This window comes from Festucalex cinctus, chromosome 10 (genome assembly GCF_051991245.1).
Source record: "Festucalex cinctus isolate MCC-2025b chromosome 10, RoL_Fcin_1.0, whole genome shotgun sequence".
Classification (NCBI taxonomy): Eukaryota; Metazoa; Chordata; class Actinopteri; order Syngnathiformes; family Syngnathidae; genus Festucalex; species Festucalex cinctus.
In genome coordinates this window covers 17,067,471-17,091,528 of record NC_135420.1, presented here as the reverse complement: position 1 = coordinate 17,091,528, position 24,058 = coordinate 17,067,471, and the positions used below count along the sequence as shown (strand labels likewise).

Genomic DNA, 24,058 nt, shown 5'->3' with positions numbered 1-24,058 from the left:
AAGTTAATTGGGGGGAAAAAAAATCAAATCGAACTGCACTCGTGTGAATCGAAATCGAATCAATATGCAAAATATTGACACTTGGCATTTTCACTTAAGGGTGTACTCACTTTTGTTGCCAGCTATTAAAGGCTGTATTTTGTATTATTTTAGTTCGTATCTGAAATTGTGAGTGAGCGATGTTGTGGCATTCTCTGGCGCCATGCCAAAAGCTTGCTCATACCTCAAAAGTTTGGCACACTCTTAACTTTTGAAACCTCATAAGATGGTGTACTGAAGATGCCAATAGAGTACATGCTATTGTGGTTTTCCTGCTCTATTTACAGATAAGCCCACTGGGGTATCACTACTGGTTTGTTGATTTTGGTATGGTTTCAAAAGACAAGTTCAAGACTGGGTCAAGATTACGTCTGGAGAAGTTCAGGAAGGCTCGTTTTTCTGCTTTACACTGTCTCAAACCTAACGGGCAGTCTGGACTTGTGCCGTGTATGTTTACATTACTTACTATAGCTTTATATCACGTAACCTTTTCTAGTTCAATACACCAATAAATAAAATAGTGACACAAATTGACATACAATCCATTTTGAAAATGCTTAGCGACCCACCTGAAGTTCTCCACAAGCATCAGCTCCTCGCCATTGAACTGGTTGTTCCTGTAGAGCACTCCCAACTTGACCACCATCTTGATCAGGTTCTTGATGATCTTCTGGGACTCTTTACGGTTGCGGGTGTACTCCTTGGTGACCCGGTACAGTTCGTCCAACACTTCGCTGCTGGTGTCGTCGATGAACAGGTTAGCCATGCTCTTGGTGGCCATCTTGCTCATCAGCTTCTTTTGCGCCTGCAGGGCCAAACTCTTTGTGCTGAAAGAGTCCATGGTGAACTCTGGACGAGAGAGGAAAGGAAAGTGAAAAGGTTACATGCATGCACGATACTCGAGCAATAAATGCCCTGGTTCAATTTGAGCTCGTTTTTTGAGACAGAAACATTAAATTGTTGGAGAAACATTGATAAGCTTAGAGAAAATTCATCCTGAAGTTTCACCCGAAATCCAAATAACTTTCTTTTTGTGAGTTGTGTGCATACAAGCGAGAGAGAGCACAAATCATGTAGTTTTCCTTTAAAAGTTCATCTTCCTTTGTCTTAACGAACCTTGGATAATAACTAACGTTTTCAGCTGATGAGCAGCAATGAAAAGTATATTTGAGCTGAGTCGCATAACTGATGCACAGCCACAATCGGCTGCTTCAAGCAGCTATTAAACTATCAGTTACGCTGATTTCACTGCAAAATATAAAATTGTGACCTTTGAAAAAACATTTCATTTTTATCACAAATTGCTATGAAGATATGTGGAACAAGAAGAGAAGATTTGAGGCTCAATGGCGAACTCAGTAACAGGGTTAGTTCTCACTAGGCACGTTGGCATGACAACCGGAACGTTCCCTACTGGGCTTGGGGTTCTGGGGTGCCGCCCGACCCCTGGTGCTCCCTCTTCTTCTTCCCTCCCACAGTGTTCTGTGGGCGCGGGTGACCAGATTTTTTTTTTAATTAAACTGGGGCACATCCAGTTTTGCGGAAAATCAAATGTACATAAAATGAAGTCTCACAAGGACAAGGATAACAAATTTAACCGCTAGTCAAACTGCAGACCGGTGGTTGTGCTATTGTTAGCTAATGCTCAACGCCTAAATGCTATCTTGGTTTAACCATGCTAAATGAGACAACGCACCCACCATTAACCAAGCTTTTTTGCTTGGTCCCAGCATCTATAAACACTCCCGAAGTCGATGCTAACTTGAACTTCCCGTTAGCATTTGCTAACTTCCTGTTAGCGCTAGGCTATCGATGTTTAAAAAACAAAGCATGTTTTGTATTTAAATATACAGTGGATGTAATTCTTAATGTTGTGTATTTAGTTTAATAGTTAACTCCAACTGCAGTGTCATTAAACAGCTAAAAGGACGCTTTGGGACAACAGAAGAACCAGAATAACATACGCTACACACTTGCTAGTTGCTAATGCTACACAAGCAAAATGGTGCATTCAGGTTACTTTCACAGCGTTGGAAACTTATCGGTCATTTAGCTCAATTAGACGATTGTTGTGGCCGATGTTTGAAGGCCAATAATCGGTCATTTGGCACATTAATTTCCAGGGGGGTGGGTTGGCTGTATTAAAAGTATTGATTAATGGTTTTATGACTCGATAGTGGGCTATGAAAAGGAATATCATTTCGATATTGATATTTTAGACTCAGCCCTATTGCTGACTGGACAAACAAAAACATCCGGGACACCTGGAACTGTTGAAATCTGAATCGTGACATAAGGCTAAAAAAAAAACAAAAAACAGGATTGTCCTGTTAAACCGGGATGTCTGGTCACCCTACAAGTACAACATATATCAAAGGCTATAAAAAGAGATTACATTTCTGGTGCTAAAAATGACTATTAAGATTGTGGAGGTCTCATGAATGACTTAGCTATAGAAGTGATTATTATATTATTATTGCAGCTGAAAATAAAAATCGTCATCGGGCAGCGTTGTTCGGCTGTTGACCAATGAATGGATCCAGGTCCTAATTGCGGTTTCACCCCAAACGAAAGCCGAAAAGATATTTTGGTAGCCGTCCCAATTTATGACAATAAAAAGGAGGATCGATCAGTTTGTTGATTGATCGTTAAAAATGCGTTGTGTGGAATTGATTGTTGTTCTACCTTGATGATGGGGCAAAATTGAGATTATTATTGGCTGCAGCTGGCAGACGTGCTTCGGATTAAGTCTCCATAAGTTTGCTGAAGAGATATACTATTGAATATCACCGATGGTAATTTCTTCCACGCCGTGAAAACAAATCATGAGAATGTTGCAACTGAAATATTGATTTGTGGTAAAATACACCCTTTGGTGCCATCCAAAATTAATCTAAACAATTTTGAAAAGCAACTGATTAAAACTGATCAGCATTAAATGGAGTCAAATCCCCCATCCAGCCCTGAAGAGAAGCGAAACGTGCTCATACTGAAGCAAACAGGAACTGATTTGAGTGTTAGAAATGAGTCTTGAGAATTGTAATGTGTGCGGCCGATGCAAATAACACGCCGCGTAAAGTGCCGGCCCGAAATCTTTCGTCTTTATAAGATAATGAGCGGTGACAGCTTTCAAATGAGACCCCGCCACCTTCTGGCTCATGGCCTACAAGCTAGTTAGAGAAGAAGGAATCCTAATGCATGTGGACATCTCATCTCCTCAACACACTGCGAGGCCGGCGTGTGCGAGGGGAACTTAGCAGGAGACAGAAGCAAGCGTCACTCATTCTCTGTGGTTTGATTTATGTACGATGCTACTTCAGCGATGCTATACACAATGGCGGCTCAAAAATAGCGAGGCTCGCAAATAGTGAGGGTCAGTGTGTCTGCCAGCATCCACGGTCACCCCCCCCCCCCCCACCCCTCCTTTCCATCTCCCAAATCAAATGAGTCTGCAGCCCTCATCATCCTGGCAGCTGTGACTCAAAGCGGTCTGCGGGTCATCCCTTCAGGTTTGAACATTCTGTTTGTGAAAAATAAAATGAATGTTTTGCTGTGAACTCCCGCTATAACCCGCACAGATCTCCGAGGATAGCACACGAAAATAAATAGGCAACCAAAAGCCTTTTTCCCCGAAGGGCTTTTCAATGTCAGCACAAAGAGAATGAATAAAAAGGTGTAGAGATGGTGGAATTTTACTCTATGTGGAAGTCTACAGCTGACTTTAGATGGCCACAAAATAAAGAAAAACAGACTATTTCATTTTTGCCATCTGGACTATGACTACCGGGTACCGTACAACAAAAGGTCATGGTCAGACCTCAAATCAATGTCCTTATGTCGATACCAACATACGACGTTTGGAAGGCAGTAATGCATTAAATGGGTGCTTGGATGGCTGAAAAAAGGTGGATTATAGAGATAGACGGGTTTTTTTTTTCCAGGGCTACAGGGATTACACAGTTTTAAAGAGAGCTGTCAAAATTAATCAATGAATCAACAAGTAATCGATTATCAAATTAATTGACAACTATTTTAACAAGAGTAACCGTTTGGAGCCAAAAAAATTGGCCAAATCGTCTGATTTCAGCATATCAACAGTATTTCTTCACTGATTTCTGTAGTCCTTCAAGAAAGATTATCTTCTGTGCTTCTGTACTCATTTATTTTCTGGTTGTTCTATTTATTTGTAAATGTTGAGTTTTTGTACAACAATTAATAATCCTGTTTATTAATTGTAAACGCAATCAGTTAAAATATTCTTATTTTTTCCCCATAAACCGCCCCATCCGACTCAAGTACTGAATTACAAGCTCAGTCGTGAATCAAACTGAACTCATAAGTCAAGGTAGCTAACAGCACAGATCAGATTTGGCCTCGCATCGGAGCAGCACGATCTTGACGGCATCCTTCGAAGCACGGCATTGAGCAAAGTGTTTATTATGCAGCTTTGCGTGCAAGCCGCAAAAGTCAAAGAAGCGAAAGCAACATCGTCGGCACCCCTGGGGCCAAAGATGTAGAACAGGCTTAGATCTGATATGCCTGATACATCCCTGACATGCGAAACATTGTTTTGTGGAAAGCAGCCACAGTTGAAGCTGCAACAATTTGAGTCATGGAGTTCTACGCAACATTTGTATGATGGCCAAACCCTCCAACCACGTCCATGGTTGAGACTGATCTTACAGCTAAAATGCTTTTATTTATAAACTCACATGGTTCATACTAAAAGGTACTGCTTCAGTGTGACTTTCATTCCCTCCCTCTCACTGCAATGCCTCTCCAAGAATATCAATAAGACTCCTTGGAGAGTGTCAGCAGGATGCTTCCCAGGGAGCAAGACACGAAGGGAGGGGGGGCAGATACTAGCGAGGGAGGAGTGCTTGAATGGTACTGGCGGTGGTGTCAGGTGCGACATATCAATTCTCAGCCAGCATGGGGGAAACCTCGGTGTTGAATGAGGGGTCATTTATATACAGTCTCCCGCTGATCTACTTTCAAATCTCGCCTTTCTCTTTGCATGCGCTGGTCGAAGATCATCCAGCGTCACAGCGTCAGACTGCACTTGTTACCGGAAATCCTGCTCTGATGCAATGTGCGCGAAACAGATAACAAGGAGGAAGCTAATGATCCGACTGACAAAAAAAACAAAAACACCGACTCTGCTTTCATTACGTGCGATAAGTCACCGTCGCCTCTATTTAATCGCAAAAAGTGGAGTCACTTTTTGGCACACTTAGGCTAAGTACTAACCTTATCTCCGCAGCTTTCCTGACGGATGAATCACCGCGTCAGAAAGTGCGATAATGGATCATGTTTGCACAACCTCGTCTCTTAAGATTCACATTGCTCCGTTTAATGCGCCCTCGCCAGAGACTGCTGTCATCTAAGCTGTCAACTCAGTGTAGCTTGTTGATGCGCAAAAGCAAAAAGGATGAGGATAGGAGGGACTTTCATAGCCACAAATACAAACACAACCTAAGAGTGCTATACGTCAGGTTCCATCTTGCGAGGTTTGAATAGATCCAATATGGCTTTTGCTTCCCTTCATCTATCGCCCTATGGTGAGAAAAATGAAGACTTCACGGGGGGAAAAGATCCCCCACGGGACAAGTGCTCAGAATGATGAAAAGGCTTTGGATGGAGGAAGTTTCTTGGTGACTTAGCAGCAGCATGACTGTGTTTAAGGCCAAATTCAGACATCTATCCTCTGACAATGTGTGTGAACTAGACACACTGTCCACCATGTCCCCCAAAGAGCATCAACAGTGTGCTCAGAAAAGCTCCACTGTCATCACAATGGCGGCTCAAAAGTGTCCCCACGGTCACTACTATGTCCCCACAAGATCTCAACAATGTCTCTGCAATGTCCCCACACTGCACCTATTATGTCACAATGGTGTTTCTATAGTCTCTTCTTTGTATTTCTACATTGCATAAACCTTGTCAACACACAATCCCACTGTGAGGAATCATTAGAGGACCCATCCTGCTCATGGTCCTTCGGAGGATCCAGCCTATGAATTTGGACCTACTATAAGGACAGTAGGACACTTTTTACATGATTTCCCAACTCTGTCCCCACATTTTACCCATGATGGCTTCTTTGTAAAGTCAAATCTGATCAATATAACTCCTTTCGGCGAGATAAGGCGAGATAAAAAGATGGTTCCTTTTGAGGAAAGGAAAGGACAGCTCTGTTTAAAAGTAATGGAGTCCACTTTCCCTAACCGACATCATCGTGCGATGTCAAATATTGCTGACCGAAAGCCTCTAGTGTGCTGTCCGTTCTTCTCCTCTGTCATTGATAGTTTTATCCTCGCATGTTTTTAAGGTCTCATGAAACTCTTGAGCATCTTTGAGTTGGTAAACTTAGCTAAAAGGATTATGGTAACAACATCCTTTTGTAAAAGTTGGTCATCAATAACCTATGACAAAGCTGGGATAAGAGGTTTCATTCATCAAGCACCTTACCAAAGAATTTTTAGAGTTTTAACAACCTTTCCTTCAAGTACTTCCAGGTCATCTGGCTTGGGTAGGAGAGCACCGTTACTAAGCAAAAACAAGAATCCATGTGCCCATTTTTTCGATATCTCCATAAATTTCTTTGTGGCACATCTATGTCTGTCTCCATGGTAATTCCACTATCTCCTTGTCCCCAAGTGTTTCCATATGTCGCTGCTGTGTCTCCATCCCCTCAGTGTCGCCACATTTCTTCACTCTACAATGTTGCCACTATTCTTTCACAATGTCTCGTTTATGTCACCATAAGGCCCTCTCAGTGTCTCCACCATGTCTGAACTCACGACGCTTCAGTTTATTCAAAGGGTCTCAGAAATGAAAGGCAATTACACAGCAAGATGGTGAAGACATTATCCAGTCATGTCATGGTAAGATCATCCCTGGCCAGGAAACAACCAGCAGTAGCCCGCAGACGCAGTAATGTACACAGTTTAAGAATCGCTCAGAAAATATGATTCATGGAAGTGATAACTGACTTCCTCCCATGTAGGACTGGATGTCTTGTGATAGATAGTGCAGCAAACCGGATCACAGCCACAAAACTCACACCCTCATGCAGGTGCAGGCAGCCTGCTCAAGGCTGTGAGAAAAGCCGGGCTTACCGGTCAAGTGAGGCAAGAAAGAAAAAAAACAAGTAACTGTGCCAAAAACAACACCGCTTGTAAAGAGAAAACTAAAACACTCTTGGCTGCTCATATTTCGGGATAAATGGATGTGAGCAGGACACAAATACAAACCACGAAGCAGAACAAGCATCTTCTGTCTGCTTCAGACACACTTTCTTGTCAATCAGAGATCTACAGGGGTATGAGAGGTGACCAGAGGGCAGAACGTCTCTAGACGATGACACGGACGCTCAAAACCAACCAGCGTAAGGACAAAATCAATAAGGAACGTTTCCCTCTTGTGTTTTGCCACGACAAACACTCTGGGAGGGATTGAAGGACTTTCCATGACGCTTTAAGCTACAAGTGATTTGGTTGATGGCAGCAGAAAATGTCACGACTTGTATGCTCTTGGGGGAACTCTGGGTGAAGTCTAGTCACGTGGACCAGGGCACTGTGACCCTGAAAGAGACATCAGTCCTTGAAGCAGGGAATATTGTGTTTAGGAGGATTTACTGCTATAACGTTCTCAAGACTCATAAATCATTTCAGAATTATGCACTCCATAAACACAAACAAGGCGATAACCAGCTGCTGACAGCAACCGTTTTTTTCTGCTAAGGGATGAATTTGGCATATTAAGGTCAGCTGAAATCTTGTTTTTTCACCCCTGGTGTATCAGAATAAAATCACTCCTCCTTTGTTCAGCATCTTCTCAAAAACATTAAGAAACATTGCCGCAAACAGCCTGATACATAGAAAATAGAAGAATGTCAAGAAGCTCAACAGATGCACAATCACAATCAATGGAGAGCTCAGGCAGGCTTTTGTGAAGGCACTGAGACACGCATTATTTACATGTTGATTATTAAATTTAAATATCAAAACCCTTGGGGAAACGCTTCCTAGCTCGGAAAACATGAAGCAATGATCAAATGAGTTGCTGACAACTCGAATGATCTATAAGCAGAAAAGGGCATCAGAGCAGTAATTGATCAAAAGAAATTTGCTGATTGTGGAATTGATTAATTAATTGTGTCCTTAAGCAACTCGGGCAAAATGGAGTGCTACACTTGGCTGCAAGCAGCAATGCTGCCGTTTATTCACTATCAACTAATTTGCTGTCTGAAGAGGAACAATAAATGCTATTGAAGGCTTAGCTACATCTACAATATGGCATGACTCCACTGGGGCAACATTATTTGGCTCAGGCACTGAACGAGGAAATCAAGAGCGATTCTCCGATCCCATTTCAATTAATTACTTGAAGATTGATTGTTAATTTCCCCCACAAGTTAATTTTCCCAGTGTCCAGTGTGTTGGGCAAGTATTGCTTAAAGTGGAAGTCAACCTGAAACATTTCTTGACAATATGTTATATGTGACCTCACTAGTCTTAACATGGCATTCTGATTAATATTACATTTTTGGAATATCAGTTATTAAGAAAAATTCAGCCATTTTTATCCATCTCGGGGGCGGCCATTTTGCCACTTGCTGTCGACTTAAGATGACATCTCAGTTGCTCAGGCAACAACCAATCAGAGCTCACCCGTTTTTCTGAAGCTGTGCTGTGATTGGTTGTTACCTGAGACCTGAGCAACTGTGATATCATCTTCAATCGACAGCAAGTGGCAAAATGGCCCCCTAAGATGAATAAAAACGGCTGGATTTTTCTTAACTCATATTCCACTAGCGCAATATTGACCAGAATACCATATTTAGACTAGTGGTGCTGCATAGAATCGGATACATTTTTATTTGGCTGTTAAGTGTATTACACAAGAATTTGTTCCCTTGCTTACTGTATAGTAACCAATGATTGTTGTTTATTTATATTGTTTAGTAATTAAAGGCGGCTTGATGTTGTACTCATCCCTACTTTTTTTTTTTAATGAATTCAGTTATTGGTTTTGGTCATTGTTTTCCAAAGTAGTAAAACCAAACCAGTAATCAGTCTGCATCAACTCAGTGAGTAATTACTGTTGAGAGGCTGAAATCTGAACATTTGGACAATTAAGCAATGGCTCCATACGATTACGCAATTATTGAAATAGTCGATTATTTTGATCATCGATTACTTGTCAATTAATTTTGACAACTCTAGATGAGATGACTTGAGTTGCATGAATGCGAGTTGAAAAATGGACATTTTGAGCCATTGGTTGGATCTATTGAGAGAAGAGCAACTCTGTTAAACTTTGAATTCAAATGGATTACTCCGAGGGATGAGTACAATGATTAAGCGCGCAGAGAGTGAGCCGGAACGTTTGATCGTGATTAAAGTTCAATCGAGAAATCCTGAATGAGAAAACTCCCATCCACTAGATTCTGCCCCGGCTGCATGACATAATCCCCCCTCCACTCGGAGGGAAACAATAGACAATTGTGCTCGTTATATAAAAGGTGCATCCGTGCTTTGTGTTCACAAGTAAGCACTCAAATGAGCGTCGCCAACAGCAGGACATGAGGATGAGAGCGGGCTGAAATTTCAAGTTGACGAGTTGAAAGATTTTAACCATTGCATAAACCCGGATGATATACATGCGTGCAATTCCTTCAAAAGCGCTCACGTGTGGGCACAGTCCAACATGCGTGATTGGAATGCAGCATGATGATTAGGTGCCGCTTTCTCATCTTCCCACGCGGTCTGTCGAATCTTACGCGATCTGGCAGCCCCTCAATCAGACGCCGAGCACCATCAGACCCGGCGGCCTTTCCCCTTTTTTCATGATCTGCCACATTCCCGCGATCAATTAATAATTAAAACAAAGGCATAGAATGGCGCACTGATTAATAATTCAGCGAAGCGATTTGGACCAAAATAGACCCAAGGGCAAGTAAGGGTGGTCTGCTGCAACAGGTTGACGTGAGGATGTGAGGACCGGCAAACCGATGGCCTTAGCGTGGGAACATAAGTCACTAATATGCGTGATTGCGTGTATAATAAACCGCACTCGCCGAGGGGTCAAAACAACATTCGCTGACATTTGTTCCTGCATTAAAATGCACACTCCGGGCTGATTTGCTCTAACACGGAACAAATACAGTACACATTCTCCCTTCTTTGACTGCCAAGTCCAAATGTGAATTACACATTATTTACATTATAATAAGCAACAGTAGCAGACCTACAATTAATTGAATTCATACTGGCGCTGAAGTAATGACTGATGTCTGGGCCAATGACATTTTAATTAAGGCCAGCGCAGAAGCCAGCCACATAATGACTAATTTTACCTCACCTCCAGCCCACATAGCCTAATTTGTTAAGTTGGTTAATAGAACAGCGAGGAGTGCTTTTACGCGACCGGGACGGAAAGGTCACACTGCTGTTCTACCTCACCACTCTGTAGAAATTAGCAACTGGCATGACTAATCAACTGTGAATTACTGTTGTTGTATATCATGTCGATTTTGATCCATTTGACTGCCAGAGAGGATCCGGCAGGGAGTGCAAATTCAGATCAAACTTGCATGATGCCCAAAACTATCTAAAGTTTGGTGTGGAATCAGTGAGAACTTTCTTTTACATTGCTCCACTGTCTGTATTTTACCCCAACAAGAATTATTATGCCAGCATTTCTTTTTGTTAATGTTGGCTTTTAAATTTTAACATATCGGGTCTAAGCTCAGCGCCTCGGGCTGCACTGCTTTTATGAGCGTCACTATTTTTTCTTCAGTTTAAATAAGGCAGTAAATGTTTATTTGTTCAGATGACTGTTGGAATATCATTTCTTCTTGGAACAAAGATTTCATTGATAAACTATTTATTTGCTATTCAAAGCCATCACAAATGATTATTACAAAAGAGATTTACTGATAATTACTCCTAGGATAATCCATTTAGGAATCTTGTCCTCAATTGCCCTAACATAAAAGCAACAAGACAGCTGCATTTGTGATAATACAGCCATGAAATCGTACAAATATCTTGACAAAGCTTCAAACTGATGACTATGCCAGTTCACATCCTTAATGTAGATAGCAGAAGCTATGATTGTGCGGCAAGCAAATCCCTTCAAAGAGATTAGTGAGGATGTTGCCATCGCAGCAGTTATATCAGAACTGAACAATATGTCTTGATTGAGATATTCAACGAACAGCACTAAAGGCTCTTCTTGTTGGAAAATACTTTTTCACTCACACAATAATCAATTATCGTCAATAAATGTCTTTTACAATGGCTTTGAAAGCAAAGAAATTGATATTATCGCTTCCGTTAAGGCATTTTAGTCCCACTTCTGCTGTGTAGTTGGAGAAGCTCATTAAATGGGAAAGTCAACCCAACATTTCTAACAATATGTCCTATGTGGACTCACTAGTCTAAACACGGTGTTTTGATTAATATTACATTTGTGGAATATAAATTAAGCAGTAAAATCCACCCGTTTTTGATACATCTCAGGAGGGCGGCCATTTTGCCACTTGCTATCCAGTAACAATAACGTCACAGTTGCTCGGGGCTTAGCTAACGACCAATCACAGATCACCTGTTTTCTGGGTTTGGTCATGTGACATTCGGAAGGTGAGCTGTGATTGGTCGTTACCTAAGCCTTGAGCAACTTTGATGTTATTGTCAATGGACAGCAAATGGCAAAATGGCCACCCCCTGAGATGGATCAAAACGGGTAGATTTTACTTCTTAATTCTTATACCACACAATGTCATGTTTACACTAGTGGGGATGCATAGAACATTATTGTAAATAAGAATTTTGGGTTGACTAACCTTTTCAAACACCACTGTTGAGAAAATTCTGTTACAAGATTCTCTGTTTGAACATGAGCTGTGGTGACATTTTGATACATTTGTCTAACCCGAGCAGGGCGGCGTGATGGAGGACTGACTGGCATCTCTCGCTCTTTCTGTTCCAAACAACGCATTGGCCATTGTGTGAGGGAGTGTTTTGTGTTTCCAGGGAAACTGGAGGCCAGCTGCTGAACTTTTGCAAGCTAGTTTCAACTGGGTCAAACACCTCGACTTTGTGTGGTCAATAAGTTACCTTGAATTGCACTCAGCTAGAACAACAATATCTCAAGTGTTACTACCGCAGCACTTTCACACCTTGCTTTTAATGATAATAACACCACCACCACATGGGGACAGTATGGTGGTGTGACTTTATTGTCCTGTTCCTAAAGACGCTCAGAGGGGGAGCGTCTTCAATGATTCAGAGGAGACCCACCAACCAGCTTCTGTTTAGACTTAATGGCTCATTATTGCACGTCATTATTTATCATCTTCCAGAATTATGATGTGCCTGAAACGCGAGGAAGCTCCAGCGCAAATCTAAGATTAATATTGGTAAAGAAAAAAGCTCATTAAAAGCGTCCATGGATGAAATCTAAAATAAACAGATTAGTTGCACTTCTGCTGAACTACAGTCCACTTTTATAACTTTAAAGTGTCATGGGGTAATGAGAAACTGATACCGTTTTTATTATAGGATGGCCAGTTAAATTAAGTAACAACTTACAGCTTATGTAAACTAAATTAACAAAATCTTCCTTGTTTTGTCCAGTACAACTCAAAGCCTATTGAGTTAAATCATGTTCATAATTATAATAATGTAAACATGCCTAAACTAGTGATCGACGATCAATCGACAATGAGGAAAATAAATCAATTAGTTGATTCATTTTTTTTTTTTAATATGAAATGGTAGGATCCCTATATTAATGTCCTGTCCTGTTTCAATAAGTGGTTTCCATCCACCTATTTCTATTTGATTTTCAAGAATGGCAAAAATAAGCCTGAATGGAAATGACAGAAATTCAAAAAAGGGCTTAAAACTCGCAAACCACGTTTTGCGGATAAACCACGAAAGGACAAGATACCACATTGCACGTTTTGACAGGATATTACCGGTACTTCACACATACATAATGTGTTAATGGGGAATACAACGAAATTTAAATATTTCTGGAGTTAATAAATGTAGCGAAAATTATTCTTTTGGTTGATAGTCAGCCGAGTTTCGTTTTTTGAGACGCAGTCATCTTTCCTCTCAACATTTGCAAAATAAATGGCAATGGCCGTTGTATGTTCGTTCTGCGCATTTTCACTAAATTTGCTAAAAGTAAAGTCTGAATATTTAGATGAAAATCCCATTAATGCTCATGTTTTATTAAGCAGGATAACACTATTGCTGTAGCTCAACTTCCTGTGTTGATTTCCTGTTATTCTTTTCACGTCAAATTAGCTAAGACACACAACAGCGCCTCTTCTGACTGCAGCCTAGAAGTGCATTCTTTTTTTTTTCTTTTTTTTTCAAGTAGTGTAGAAAAACTGAGGTGTATATGTTGCAGAACTTGGTGAGTCAACAGTCCTTTCCAAACATTCCATTGATTGATTATTAAGCCCATCTCCTATCTAAACAGCTAAATCAACTCAGTAACTTGAACTTTTTGGTATTTGTTCCTCTGTGACTGCTTTGAAATTGTTGACTCATATTTTTGTCATTATTTTCAGACGCTGAAATGAGTTTCTCCAACTCTCATGACATTTTGTTCCACCTTGTGGCTTGCTGACCATTATAGTCAACAAAGACTCAAAAAGCATGCCTGTGAAATGGAAAGAGAGGTAGTGAAACTCCTCACTGTTTAAACCAGGACGCAATAGAAGAAGTTAAGTCTGAAAACCTCGATCCAAAGTCATCATTCATCAGACATGTCTGTGGAGGCTGTGCAAGATAACGTGGGCTGCAAGTGGCCCAGACCCCCGGGCTACACAGTGAAGCCATTCATCCACACTTGAGCCTTGTTCTGGAACGAAGCTTTACATTGTAAACACTGCAATGTGTTACAAAACATATCAGTGTTTTCAAAACACATGTCTCAGCCTTTTAGTCTTAGTGGTCACGCCGTAAATCAGCCTGCATGCGACTGCAGTGAGGCTTATTCAAAACTAGTCTTTCTCTACATTTCCTCCACTTCCTGTGAGCTCCTCGCAACGCCTAATGTGAAACATAACGCCCTTGTGCAATACAAAATATGCATCTTCTTTCTGTCCAGACAGTCTGACTCATCTATTGTCTGAAATATTGGGCCTCAAGCCTCTACATACTAAATGTGAAATATGGCAAACCATTTGACAATGATGTTTTATTTTGAAAAACAACTATTATAAGAAGGTGGGCGGATCATCAAACAAACTTCCTCAAAGTCAACATGAAAGCATAAATAGTCATTGACAGTTTCTTCGGACCTATATATCAAATCTGTCACACATTGCGGGTTCATATTCAAATTGAACTACGGACATACACAAATCTTAGTATCACCCTATGCAATTCCTTTAGAAATTGCATGCAAATGCTGAAAAATGAGAAACCTAAAAGGAAAAATTAAGTTACTGAATTGGGGACTACAAGATATTGGTCTCGTCCCACATATCAGGCAAATGTGCCTCCAGTCGCGGTGTTTTCTCATCTGAACACTTTTGAGTGCAACAAAGAAATTGTGCCAAATGCTTTTTCTTTGAGGTTTTTGAAACCCATATGTGATGCGCAGCAGCATTAACCAAAAATGCTCGACTCTCAGCATTCATCCAAAAAAGGTTTTCGTATAAAAAAAAAATAATAATAAAATAAAATAAAAACAAGATATTGGAATATTATTTTAGAATGAATGCTTGGCTCTGACTCATCATAAAGACCGGATGCGATGAGAATGCTTGAATCTAAGCATTCACCTAAAAGAATAATTGGACACAAAAACAGACTGATGAATTTTTGACTCTGCATTCGCCAAAAAAATGTTGAAAACCAAAGGACTGATGTAAAAGTGGCAATTCACATGATAAAATGAAATTTGTACTCAAGCTTGACTGGTAGCATTGACTGAATCAATGTTTTTGCTCCACAAAAGCATTGATGTGAATTTTTGACTCTCAATCATTCATTGATGAGAATCTTGGACTCTCAACATTCAAAAGCATTTTACATACTGCTAAAAGTGAAACGTAGCCTAATACAAACAAAACTGTAGTGGAAACTTGGCTATTTCAGCATTCACGCAGTTAACGCACAGGAAGTTTTGCTTTACAACCAAAGTAGCGTAAACGCTTGCGTCGGAATTCAAACAAGTACTGTATGACCTTCGCGTCTGTCATGTAGTAAAACACGGTTGAGTGACACTTTGCTTTCACGTCCTGGCCGCTATGCTTACAAACCACCGTTAACTATAAAAACTGTCACAAAACACAACAACAACCCCCGTTTAAATTGCTCGACCGTGCCAAAAGTGGGCTTCATTTGACAGCGGTTGACTTTTGACGACCCCGACCGACAAAGGCAAGCCCTTTTCAGCCTGTTGATGAAATGTTTCATTAAAAGCCGCTCGACCATTAAACGTTCGAGACGAAAGGGGCTCACCTTGCTCTCTCTCCACGCAGGAGAGGTCAGAGGGGACACAAGACAAACTTCTCTCAACTCTATCTGGTCTTCATCCCTCCCGGCCAGGCGGGGAACGGTGTTTCACAGCATGTTTGGCCGCCTTTTGCTTGTTGTCTCTCGGCTTGATGTCGTCTCGGGTGCTCCTTTTCCTGTTCTCTCTAGAACCGTGTGCCAGGCACAGATGTGTGAATTATTCAGACTTGTTTTCTTCCCTTGGCCGCGAGTGAGCTCGGTTGCGGAGCTCGTTTTAGTTGTAACCCGATTCCTGCTTGTAAAAAAAGAAAAAAAAGTTTCAAACTTGAGGGGAGACCTGGAAATGGCCAGATTGATGTGGTTTTGGGCCAATGGAGGCGCAACAAGGCCGCTGGTCCGGCCCAATCAGACCCAAAGAAAGGAGCATTGACGGACAAGCGGATTCCCTGCCCCCTTGTAGGTTTCCAGCAATTATCCAGGTCCCGGTCCCAACGCTGGAAATTTCCCAGAGGAAACGGGGCATGAGGAACAATGAGCAGGAACAGAGAGAAGGGACTTTTCCCTGCACGGGTAAAACCGTAACCACTTGTTTGGCACCCTTTTTTCTTCAATTTTAATATTTTGTGTTTCAGCGTCAGTGACTCACTCTAAAGCAGGGGTCACCAACATGGTGCCCCAGGTCACCAGGTAGCCCCAAGAACTCCATGAGTAGGGACTGTTCTAAAAATAGCTCACTAGTGAAGCCATCATTTGAACATATTTGTAGAGAATTGTAGAAATTAAGTTGCAGATGGATACAGAATCAGTTTTCTAAATTATTGTTGTTAATTATCAGTCCATCCATACATTTTCTTAACCGCTTACTCCTCACAAGGGTCGTGGAGATGCTGGAGCCTATCCCAGCTTGGGGGGAAAAAAAATCAGGAACATGATCTGTTTCTTCACATATCGTTCATTCTTATTAAGAATTATTGATACCCATATTCTCATTATGGTGAAACCAGTTCAAATACTTACTGATACTGAGTACGGATACTTTTGATATATGAAATTTAATTTGTGAACAAAACCTTTGCCGATGTGGCAAATTGCTTCAATATAGTGCCAACTACTGCAGAGGAGGACTTCATCTATGTCAGAATTTATTTATTTATTTTGTTTGGATTTTGCATCATTTTGCAATTTAAGCACAGTGTTAATGTGCAAACTGTGTTATTTTACCCCGTGGGTTCTCCAGGGTTAAATATACCTCCTTGAGAATAAATAATTATTTTTTAACACATAAGCATGCTACGCTATTGTATTTTAATGTTGGTCATGATGATGATACTTGAGAGCTATGAAAATAGTTTTTCAGGTGATGCTTAGCTTTAGTGTAAAAAGACCAAGAACCACTTGATACAGCTGTCTAATGCATACAATAAATAAATAAATAAATGAGGGAAACACTCGGGGTATCAGATACCATCGCTAGCCATATGTTAATAAAAAAAAACAAAATCAACAAAAGATTGGAAACTATTTGCAGAACAAATCCAACTTCCAGCGACTCCCATACTCTTCAGACAGAGTCAAAGCAATAACAAAAGCCATTAGTAGTGTTTTTTATTGCAAAAAAAGATCATACTGTTCAGTGTTTTACTGTTGCATACTTCATTTCCTAAAAAGAAGACAAATTATCTACATTGTGCTTTTCTCAAAAGATTTAAACTGTTGTTTCATTTTATAGTGTCTTTAAATATGTTGTTATTTATGCTAATTATAAGAAAATATTTATAAGCATATAAGACAAGCAAATAAAAAAAGCATGCAAAAAATGTGCTTACTGTGCCAGATGGGTACCAAACCATGAGCTTGAAACCAATGTAAGTATCAAATTGTGATTTTTGGCGTACCACTATCGATGCATGTATTTGCTAGTAACCAGTGATCTAGAAGACTAGCTGGTTTACGCTGATGCAAGATTCTTTCAAAAATATGTTTAATGATGTACAACCATTCTTTCATCACTACTGAAAAGGCAGATAATAAGTGAATGAAAAATGTGGTGGGGGGAGGTTTATGTTGACATGCTACAGGTATCCAATTTGATTAATTGCTGTCAACTCTGACATGGTCCCTCTTAACCACACTCTCATCAGTGTCATCGCTCTGAGCCACATTTAAATGTCACTCATCGTAGCATGTCTTATCGTCTACATTGTCTGTCCCTATAATCAGAGGTGGCAAAGTACTCACAATCTGTATTTAGTAGACATACAGCTTCAACTCCTTTAATTATGTAAAAGTTAAAAAGTACAGACTCTGACATGTGCCTAAGTACAAATGTAAAAATGTCAATTATAAAGTGGACATTTTTCTAACTGGGCACAACAATTAAAAAAAAACTTGTCTGCACACAACAGTTGCTCTCTTTTAACTTTCGTGCTGAGAGGGGGGGAAAAAAAAAGAAGCTAGCAAACGTTGGCTGCCATCACATGGTCCCAAAACTTTGCTGACATTGTGAGCTGACGAATAAAACATGCACAATAAGTTGTGTTATGCCTTTTTGAAAGGCTTACATTGGTGATGTTTAGGTCGGCAAAAGACAAAACATATTCGCCACAAATTATTCTTGGTAAAATTCTTTTAAGTAACGGTTACGGTTATTTTTGTTATGGTTGTTTTTAAAGTGCTCAATCAATAAAGTTGCGTTGAGTTCAGGATGGGGAATAGTTTGTTTCTCCAAATCTGATGGGCCATTGTCATTAATCCTCATTTGATCACGTTCCTTAATTTCAGGGCCTTACAAGTTAACTCAACTTTATTTATGAACACTTTAAAAACAACAACAACAACCATAGCTATAACAAAGTGCTGCATATAGCCTAAATCAAAATCAGGCATACAAAAAGTAGAAAACAATAAAACTAACAACGTGAACAACAATAACAACAACACAAATAATAATGATTATAATAACAGAATAGTAGTAATAACAATAATCCAAATACTGTAGATATTACTTTTTAGTAAATCAATCAAGCCTCAACTATGTTTGACACCATGTCATTATAGCGTATTCTGTCAAACAGTGCTCGAGTAAAGTGCAGATACTTGAAAAATCTACTAAAGTACACCAATAAAATCTTTGTACTGAATTACTCAAGACAAGAAAATATTATATAACATAACCTGTCAGGGTTTTTTTTTTTTTTTTTTTTTGGTGTGACATGCCAAATGATGACATGCCAATCACAGAATGGCAAAACTCTGAGCCCCGCCTATATTTAAAACTCGTTATGTCCAGGTGACAGGCACCGATGGTGATAAAATCAGTGCTGTAATATAGAGATCTATATCTTCGGCTCTGGTTAAAATTGGTTTGGCCCGCCCTCTACTGGTTGGTCACATAATTGAAAGGTTCATTCAAAGTGTTCATAAGAACTTATTTAGGACTTAGGACCATTTTTGTTTATATATTTGGTATTTTGTTTTATTTGACTACTGTAATTAAAACTGAAAATCGTGAACTTTATAATATCCTGACCTTTTTAATTCTTCGAACTCCATTCCCCACAATGCGCAGTTCTCGGCCAGGAAGTGACGTACTTGTGCTACGTGTCAGGAAGCACTGTAGTTTTCAACATGGCGGCGCAGCAGACTGATGTTGACGAGCTGTTCGATGTGAAAAATGCTTTTTATATCGGCAGTTATCAACAATGTATCAACGAAGCTCAGAAGCTGAAGGTAGGTCGCCTTTTGTGTTGGGTTTAACATTCTAAAGTACGATCGTTTGCTCCTTAGGAATCCTCTGCAGCCAACCCCATAGAACCGAACGTTACCCACTAAAATGCCAACTGTAAAATTGGTCGTAGCTCTGTCATAAAACTAAAAAGTAAACGTATAACTGTTTTTATTTTTGTTCTTCGAAAGAATTCTACACCAGAAAAGGAGACTGACAGGGACACGTTCTTGTACAGAGCATACATTGCCCAGGTGAGCAGCGCATTTGTCGTGCGACAGTCGAGATCCATTAAGTAGATTAAAAAGCTTGATCATATTCACCTTTTATCTTGTGTATTATTATAGAAAAAGTATGCAGTCGTCATGGATGACATTAAGGCCAACTCTGCACCTGAGCTTCAAGCTGTCAGGATGTTTGCAGAGTATCTGTCAAGTGAAAGCAAACGGTAAACAATATGGCAAAAGTGTTCAACTATGGGGGGATTAAGACAATTCTCAGGTCAGAGAGAGGATACACTGACAGTTGTGTTAATATAATGATTGAACTACAGGATATGTAGAAAAATTAACTGCAGTTTTCTGCTGTAGGGATGCGATTGTAGAAGATCTTGACAAGAAAATGGCGAAGAGTGTGGATGCTGCGAACACCACATTCCTCCTCATGGCCGCTTCCATCTACTACCATACAACAAACACCGATGCTGCCCTGAGGACTCTGCATCAAGGAGAAAGCCTGGAGTGGTAAGCAGGGCTTAAACGTTTTTACGTGATACATACTCTTTGCAGTATATAGTTTCACTGACAAGTATTTGATGCAGTCAAATAATACAATAGAATATACATGAAAAAAATAACAGGAGTTTAAATACCGCAGACAATGCTTTTGAATGATTTTCTGTTTCCATGATGCAAGATTGACCTAGACATCAAACTGACTTAATATAACTTGTTTATGTTTCAGCATGGCCATGACAATTCAGGTGCTGCTGAGTCTGGATCGTGTTGACTTGGCAAGGTAAGAAGCGATCAAACTGGCGAAAGAAAGCCATGAACGATGACCAGCACTAATAATAACAACTATATTCCCTGGCAGGAAGGAGCTGAAGAAGATGCAGGAGCAAGATGAGGATGCAACACTAACCCAGCTAGCTACTGCTTGGGTTAATTTGGCAGTGGTGAGCAGATCAGTGCCGAGATGCTCGATTTAACAGACATGATTTTCACTCACCTTTAGGTTTTTCATCTGTGGAATGCTTCCACAATTTTCCTTGCACACCGTTAATCGTCCTCTGCGTCGTGGTCTCAGGGCGGAGACAAGCTGCAAGACGCCTATTACATTTTCCAGGAGATGTCAGACAAGTACTCCTCGACGCTGCTGCTTCTCAATGGGCAGGCAGCCTGCTACATGGCTCAGAACAAGTGGGAGGAGGCAGAGGGAGTGCTACAGGAGGCACTCGACAAGGTTAGATGGAAATGTTGGTTAGACGAGTTTCTTGCTCATACGTCCTCACTCCTCACCGAGCCAAATTATTCAGAAAAGATCACTTTCTAATAATACTCACAGAATTAAACCGACGTAGTATTTTATTAATTTTCCCCCTATGAAAAATGTGCCTTTTTTTTCACAATTTAAAATGCTTCCCTGGTGTCTTAATGAATGAATGAATGAATGAGCTGTATATTTAGGAGGGAGGTAACGATATCCAAACATCATGATGCGATATTATCACAATATGAAGCTCACGATACGATAATTATCACGATATTGTGGGGAGTTTGGCGAAATGTAAAAAACGGTCACAATATTGTAAAAACAAAAAAGTTCATACTAAAAAAAACACAATATTGTGCTTTTGTACATAACAGCAATACATATAAACCACCTAAATCTATAATAACACTTATTGAAGTGCTTACTTTTAATGTACACAGATTAAGTTCCTCAACATATTGACTCGGTTCACAGGCATATTACGTTCCTCTTCATCTGACAATTACCGTAGTATAGATTTTAAACATAGAAGGGCCAAAATGTCCCTAATGAAAATTAAATCGCACTAAAAAAAAAATAGCCACAAGAGAGGCAACTTTTCTGACCAATTTAGCAATTAATTTTCTCAGTAAAGCAAGTGGAGAAAAGCCACCACTGGCTATTTATTCCATTTTACAGTCGATGCCCTTATGTACTAGTGTGTCGGCACGTGGATTTGCATATTCACTGATTCTCACCCTTATTTATTGTTTGTTTGTTTGTTTATCCACTTTATCAAGCAGAATTTGGGGTCTGTAAAAAAAAAAAAATCTCCACAATTGATTTTAATTGTCATCAGTTATACACATATTTACGCTCTTTGTGTGCCTGCCCAGTCCGTATCCTCCAAATATAATACAATCTCTTTTGAAATAGTAGGCTGGAAGTCCCCCCCAAAAAATAGGCAGAAAACAACATTTTTAATTGGTTGTTTAATTTCATGGTTGATATGTGTAGGCAGGCACTTCTGAGAACTATTGTATACAAATGGTAAAAATCTAAATTTCAAAAATATGTCCCCTTTTAAATGAAGTTTCAGAGGTATTAAATATGCCCCTCAGAGGATTTATTTTATTTTTTTTTAATTGGTAGGTTCCCACCCATGCTTTGTTGTATTTAAAAAAACAAAAGCATCCATCTGATCAGCAGAGGGCGCCAAAGTGTTTGTCATTAATTCCATTGGATGGGCAGGTTGGCTAATGGACATTGTTGAGGATGCACATTTGTGGTTAACATTTCATGTCAGGTTAACTTTGATTGTAAACCCCAGGTAAGACTTTTGTTAATGGGCTCACATAGTAACTGGGCTATTTGGTAATAAATAACACTCCAGGTTTATGATGCCATGATTGGCTAATGCTGGCGGTGGTAAAGTTATTACCTCGGTGGTTAACCTTTTGTAATTTTACGTTGTACTAAACAGGCCGAAATGCAATGCAGTTTAAATGCAGTTTATTGATGGAATACAAATCTCACAATGTGTCTTTTTTTTTTCTTTTTTTGTTTGTTAATCTTCATTTACAGGATAGCAGCCACCCTGAGACGTTGATCAACCTGGTAGTGCTGACTCAGCACCTTGGAAAAGCCCCTGAGGTTAGACTTTGGACCTTAAGCTATGAGCCAGGCACTGATGTGTTTTTTTTTTTTTTTTTTTTTTTTTTTAACCACGTGTTTTGTCATTGAACATAATCTCACCTACTCTTACTGGGTTCCCTTCATTTTGGTCACTTCACTATGTAGTATTCACCCTCAAGCATTTAGCCGTGCAGTTTCATTATTGCATTTTCTTCCTACCATGAAAAGTGTCGTCTAATCATATTTTGGTGTTTAATGCGGTGTCCGTGCTTTGTACTCTTGCAAACGTTCATAAGATAAAGACTCGATAGTAATGCTGACCATTGACTCCGAGACATCACTACACAAAGATAACTGTTGATTGCATCTTTTACAAGGTTAAAGCTTTGTGCAACATTTACGGCACACATTAAGTACATTTCGCGCAATCGTTTGACGGCCGGTGTAAGATGTATCAAAAATTCTCTTTTGCTTTAAATGGTGGTATTCAAATGTAAAATGTAATAAGGTAACCTAAACAATTGAGGGGAAAAAAAAGATAGTTTGCTACAGCTCAACCATCAGTTGAAACAACTGAGTCATGTTTGTTCCACTTCCTCTTCAATTTTCTCCAATTTGTCCACAGGTGACCAATCGGTACCTCTCTCAACTGAAAGATGCACACCGGGCCCATCCGTTCCTGAAGGACTATTTTTCTAAGGTGACCTACTTGTCGCGCTTGCAGTGCTCATCATTATCTTGGCAGTTCGGAAAGTGAGGGAGGATGCTCAAAATTGACACGATTTTCATTTATGTGTACATCTTAATTCATAACCTGGCTGGTTGTTTTGGTGAAGTACTGCAGACCTTCTGGGAGCCCTGCCAAAAGTTACTCTAAGTCTTTAGCCTTTGTCACACAGATAATTGCACAATTGACCAGATGTACATAAACACTGGATTTATCCACACATTACCAAACAAATCATGCTATGCACAGCTGTTGCTTAACGTTCTTTTTCCTGTTGTTTTGTTTTCCCTCTGCAGGAGGATGAGTTTGACAGACTAGCGATGCAGTACGCTCCCACAGCCACCGCATGATGGGCCTCAAGTTAACCTTCTACTTTCTTCCTGTGTTTAACGTGCATACCTGGATTTATTTTGATGTTTTATACGAGGAAAAGGTATTGACATGAAATTATTCCAATAGAAATGGCCAGAGGTTTAAATATAACAATGTTTATTATTGTGGTTGACGTGGTGGAGACGGAACAATTTGGGCCCTCCACGTCACTAATGCAAATTGGAAAATACTACTTTCTAGGACAGTGTTACAACAACCTTTATTGCTAACATGCATCAATTACAAAAGGATAAATTATTTGCAGTAAATGTTGCATCACTTTAGATCTCCTGGTTGTTGAACTGCGCTTGCATCATAATAAGATCTGTACCTAAATTGGTTGGGTTATCTGATGTAGCTACACAACAGTTACAAAATATTGAAAACAGCTCTGTTCACACCACTTCAAACCACGTCATTGTTAAATCCATAGACTCAAAACTGACCTGCAAAAAAAAAACAAAAAAAAAAAACAGACATCATTTTTGGATGCCAGTGTGCTACTCTTACAAACCATCACATTTTTCTCATGTTTGTAATTAAATTCTGTTTGATGTAACATTCCTTTGTAGTTCAAATAAAGCTTAACAAGTA

The 24,058-nt window shown here is 39.9% G+C and overlaps 2 protein-coding genes across 2 annotated transcripts in view; one reads left to right on the top strand and one right to left on the bottom strand.

The window, feature by feature from the left end:
• Positions 1-16,038, bottom strand: part of tnfaip8l1 (tumor necrosis factor, alpha-induced protein 8-like 1) — a 21,308-nt gene extending 5,270 nt beyond the window's left edge. Inside the window, exons 1-2 of the mRNA XM_077535560.1 lie at positions 15,540-16,038; positions 609-888 (exon numbers count right to left, since the gene is read on the bottom strand). Of these exons, the coding sequence (XP_077391686.1) occupies positions 609-880 (272 nt within the window). The 5' untranslated portion in view covers positions 881-888; positions 15,540-16,038. The remainder of the gene's footprint in view (positions 1-608; positions 889-15,539) is intronic.
• Positions 15,180-24,058, top strand: cope (COPI coat complex subunit epsilon). Its single transcript, XM_077535559.1, has 11 exons — positions 15,180-16,103; positions 19,102-19,262; positions 19,449-19,511; positions 19,605-19,705; positions 19,848-20,000; positions 20,221-20,274; positions 20,353-20,434; positions 20,566-20,721; positions 22,315-22,383; positions 22,991-23,065; positions 23,389-24,058. The coding sequence occupies exons 1-11, from the start codon at positions 15,905-15,907 to the stop codon at positions 23,440-23,442; spliced, it is 1,167 nt and encodes a 388-aa protein (XP_077391685.1). The 5' UTR covers positions 15,180-15,904; the 3' UTR covers positions 23,443-24,058.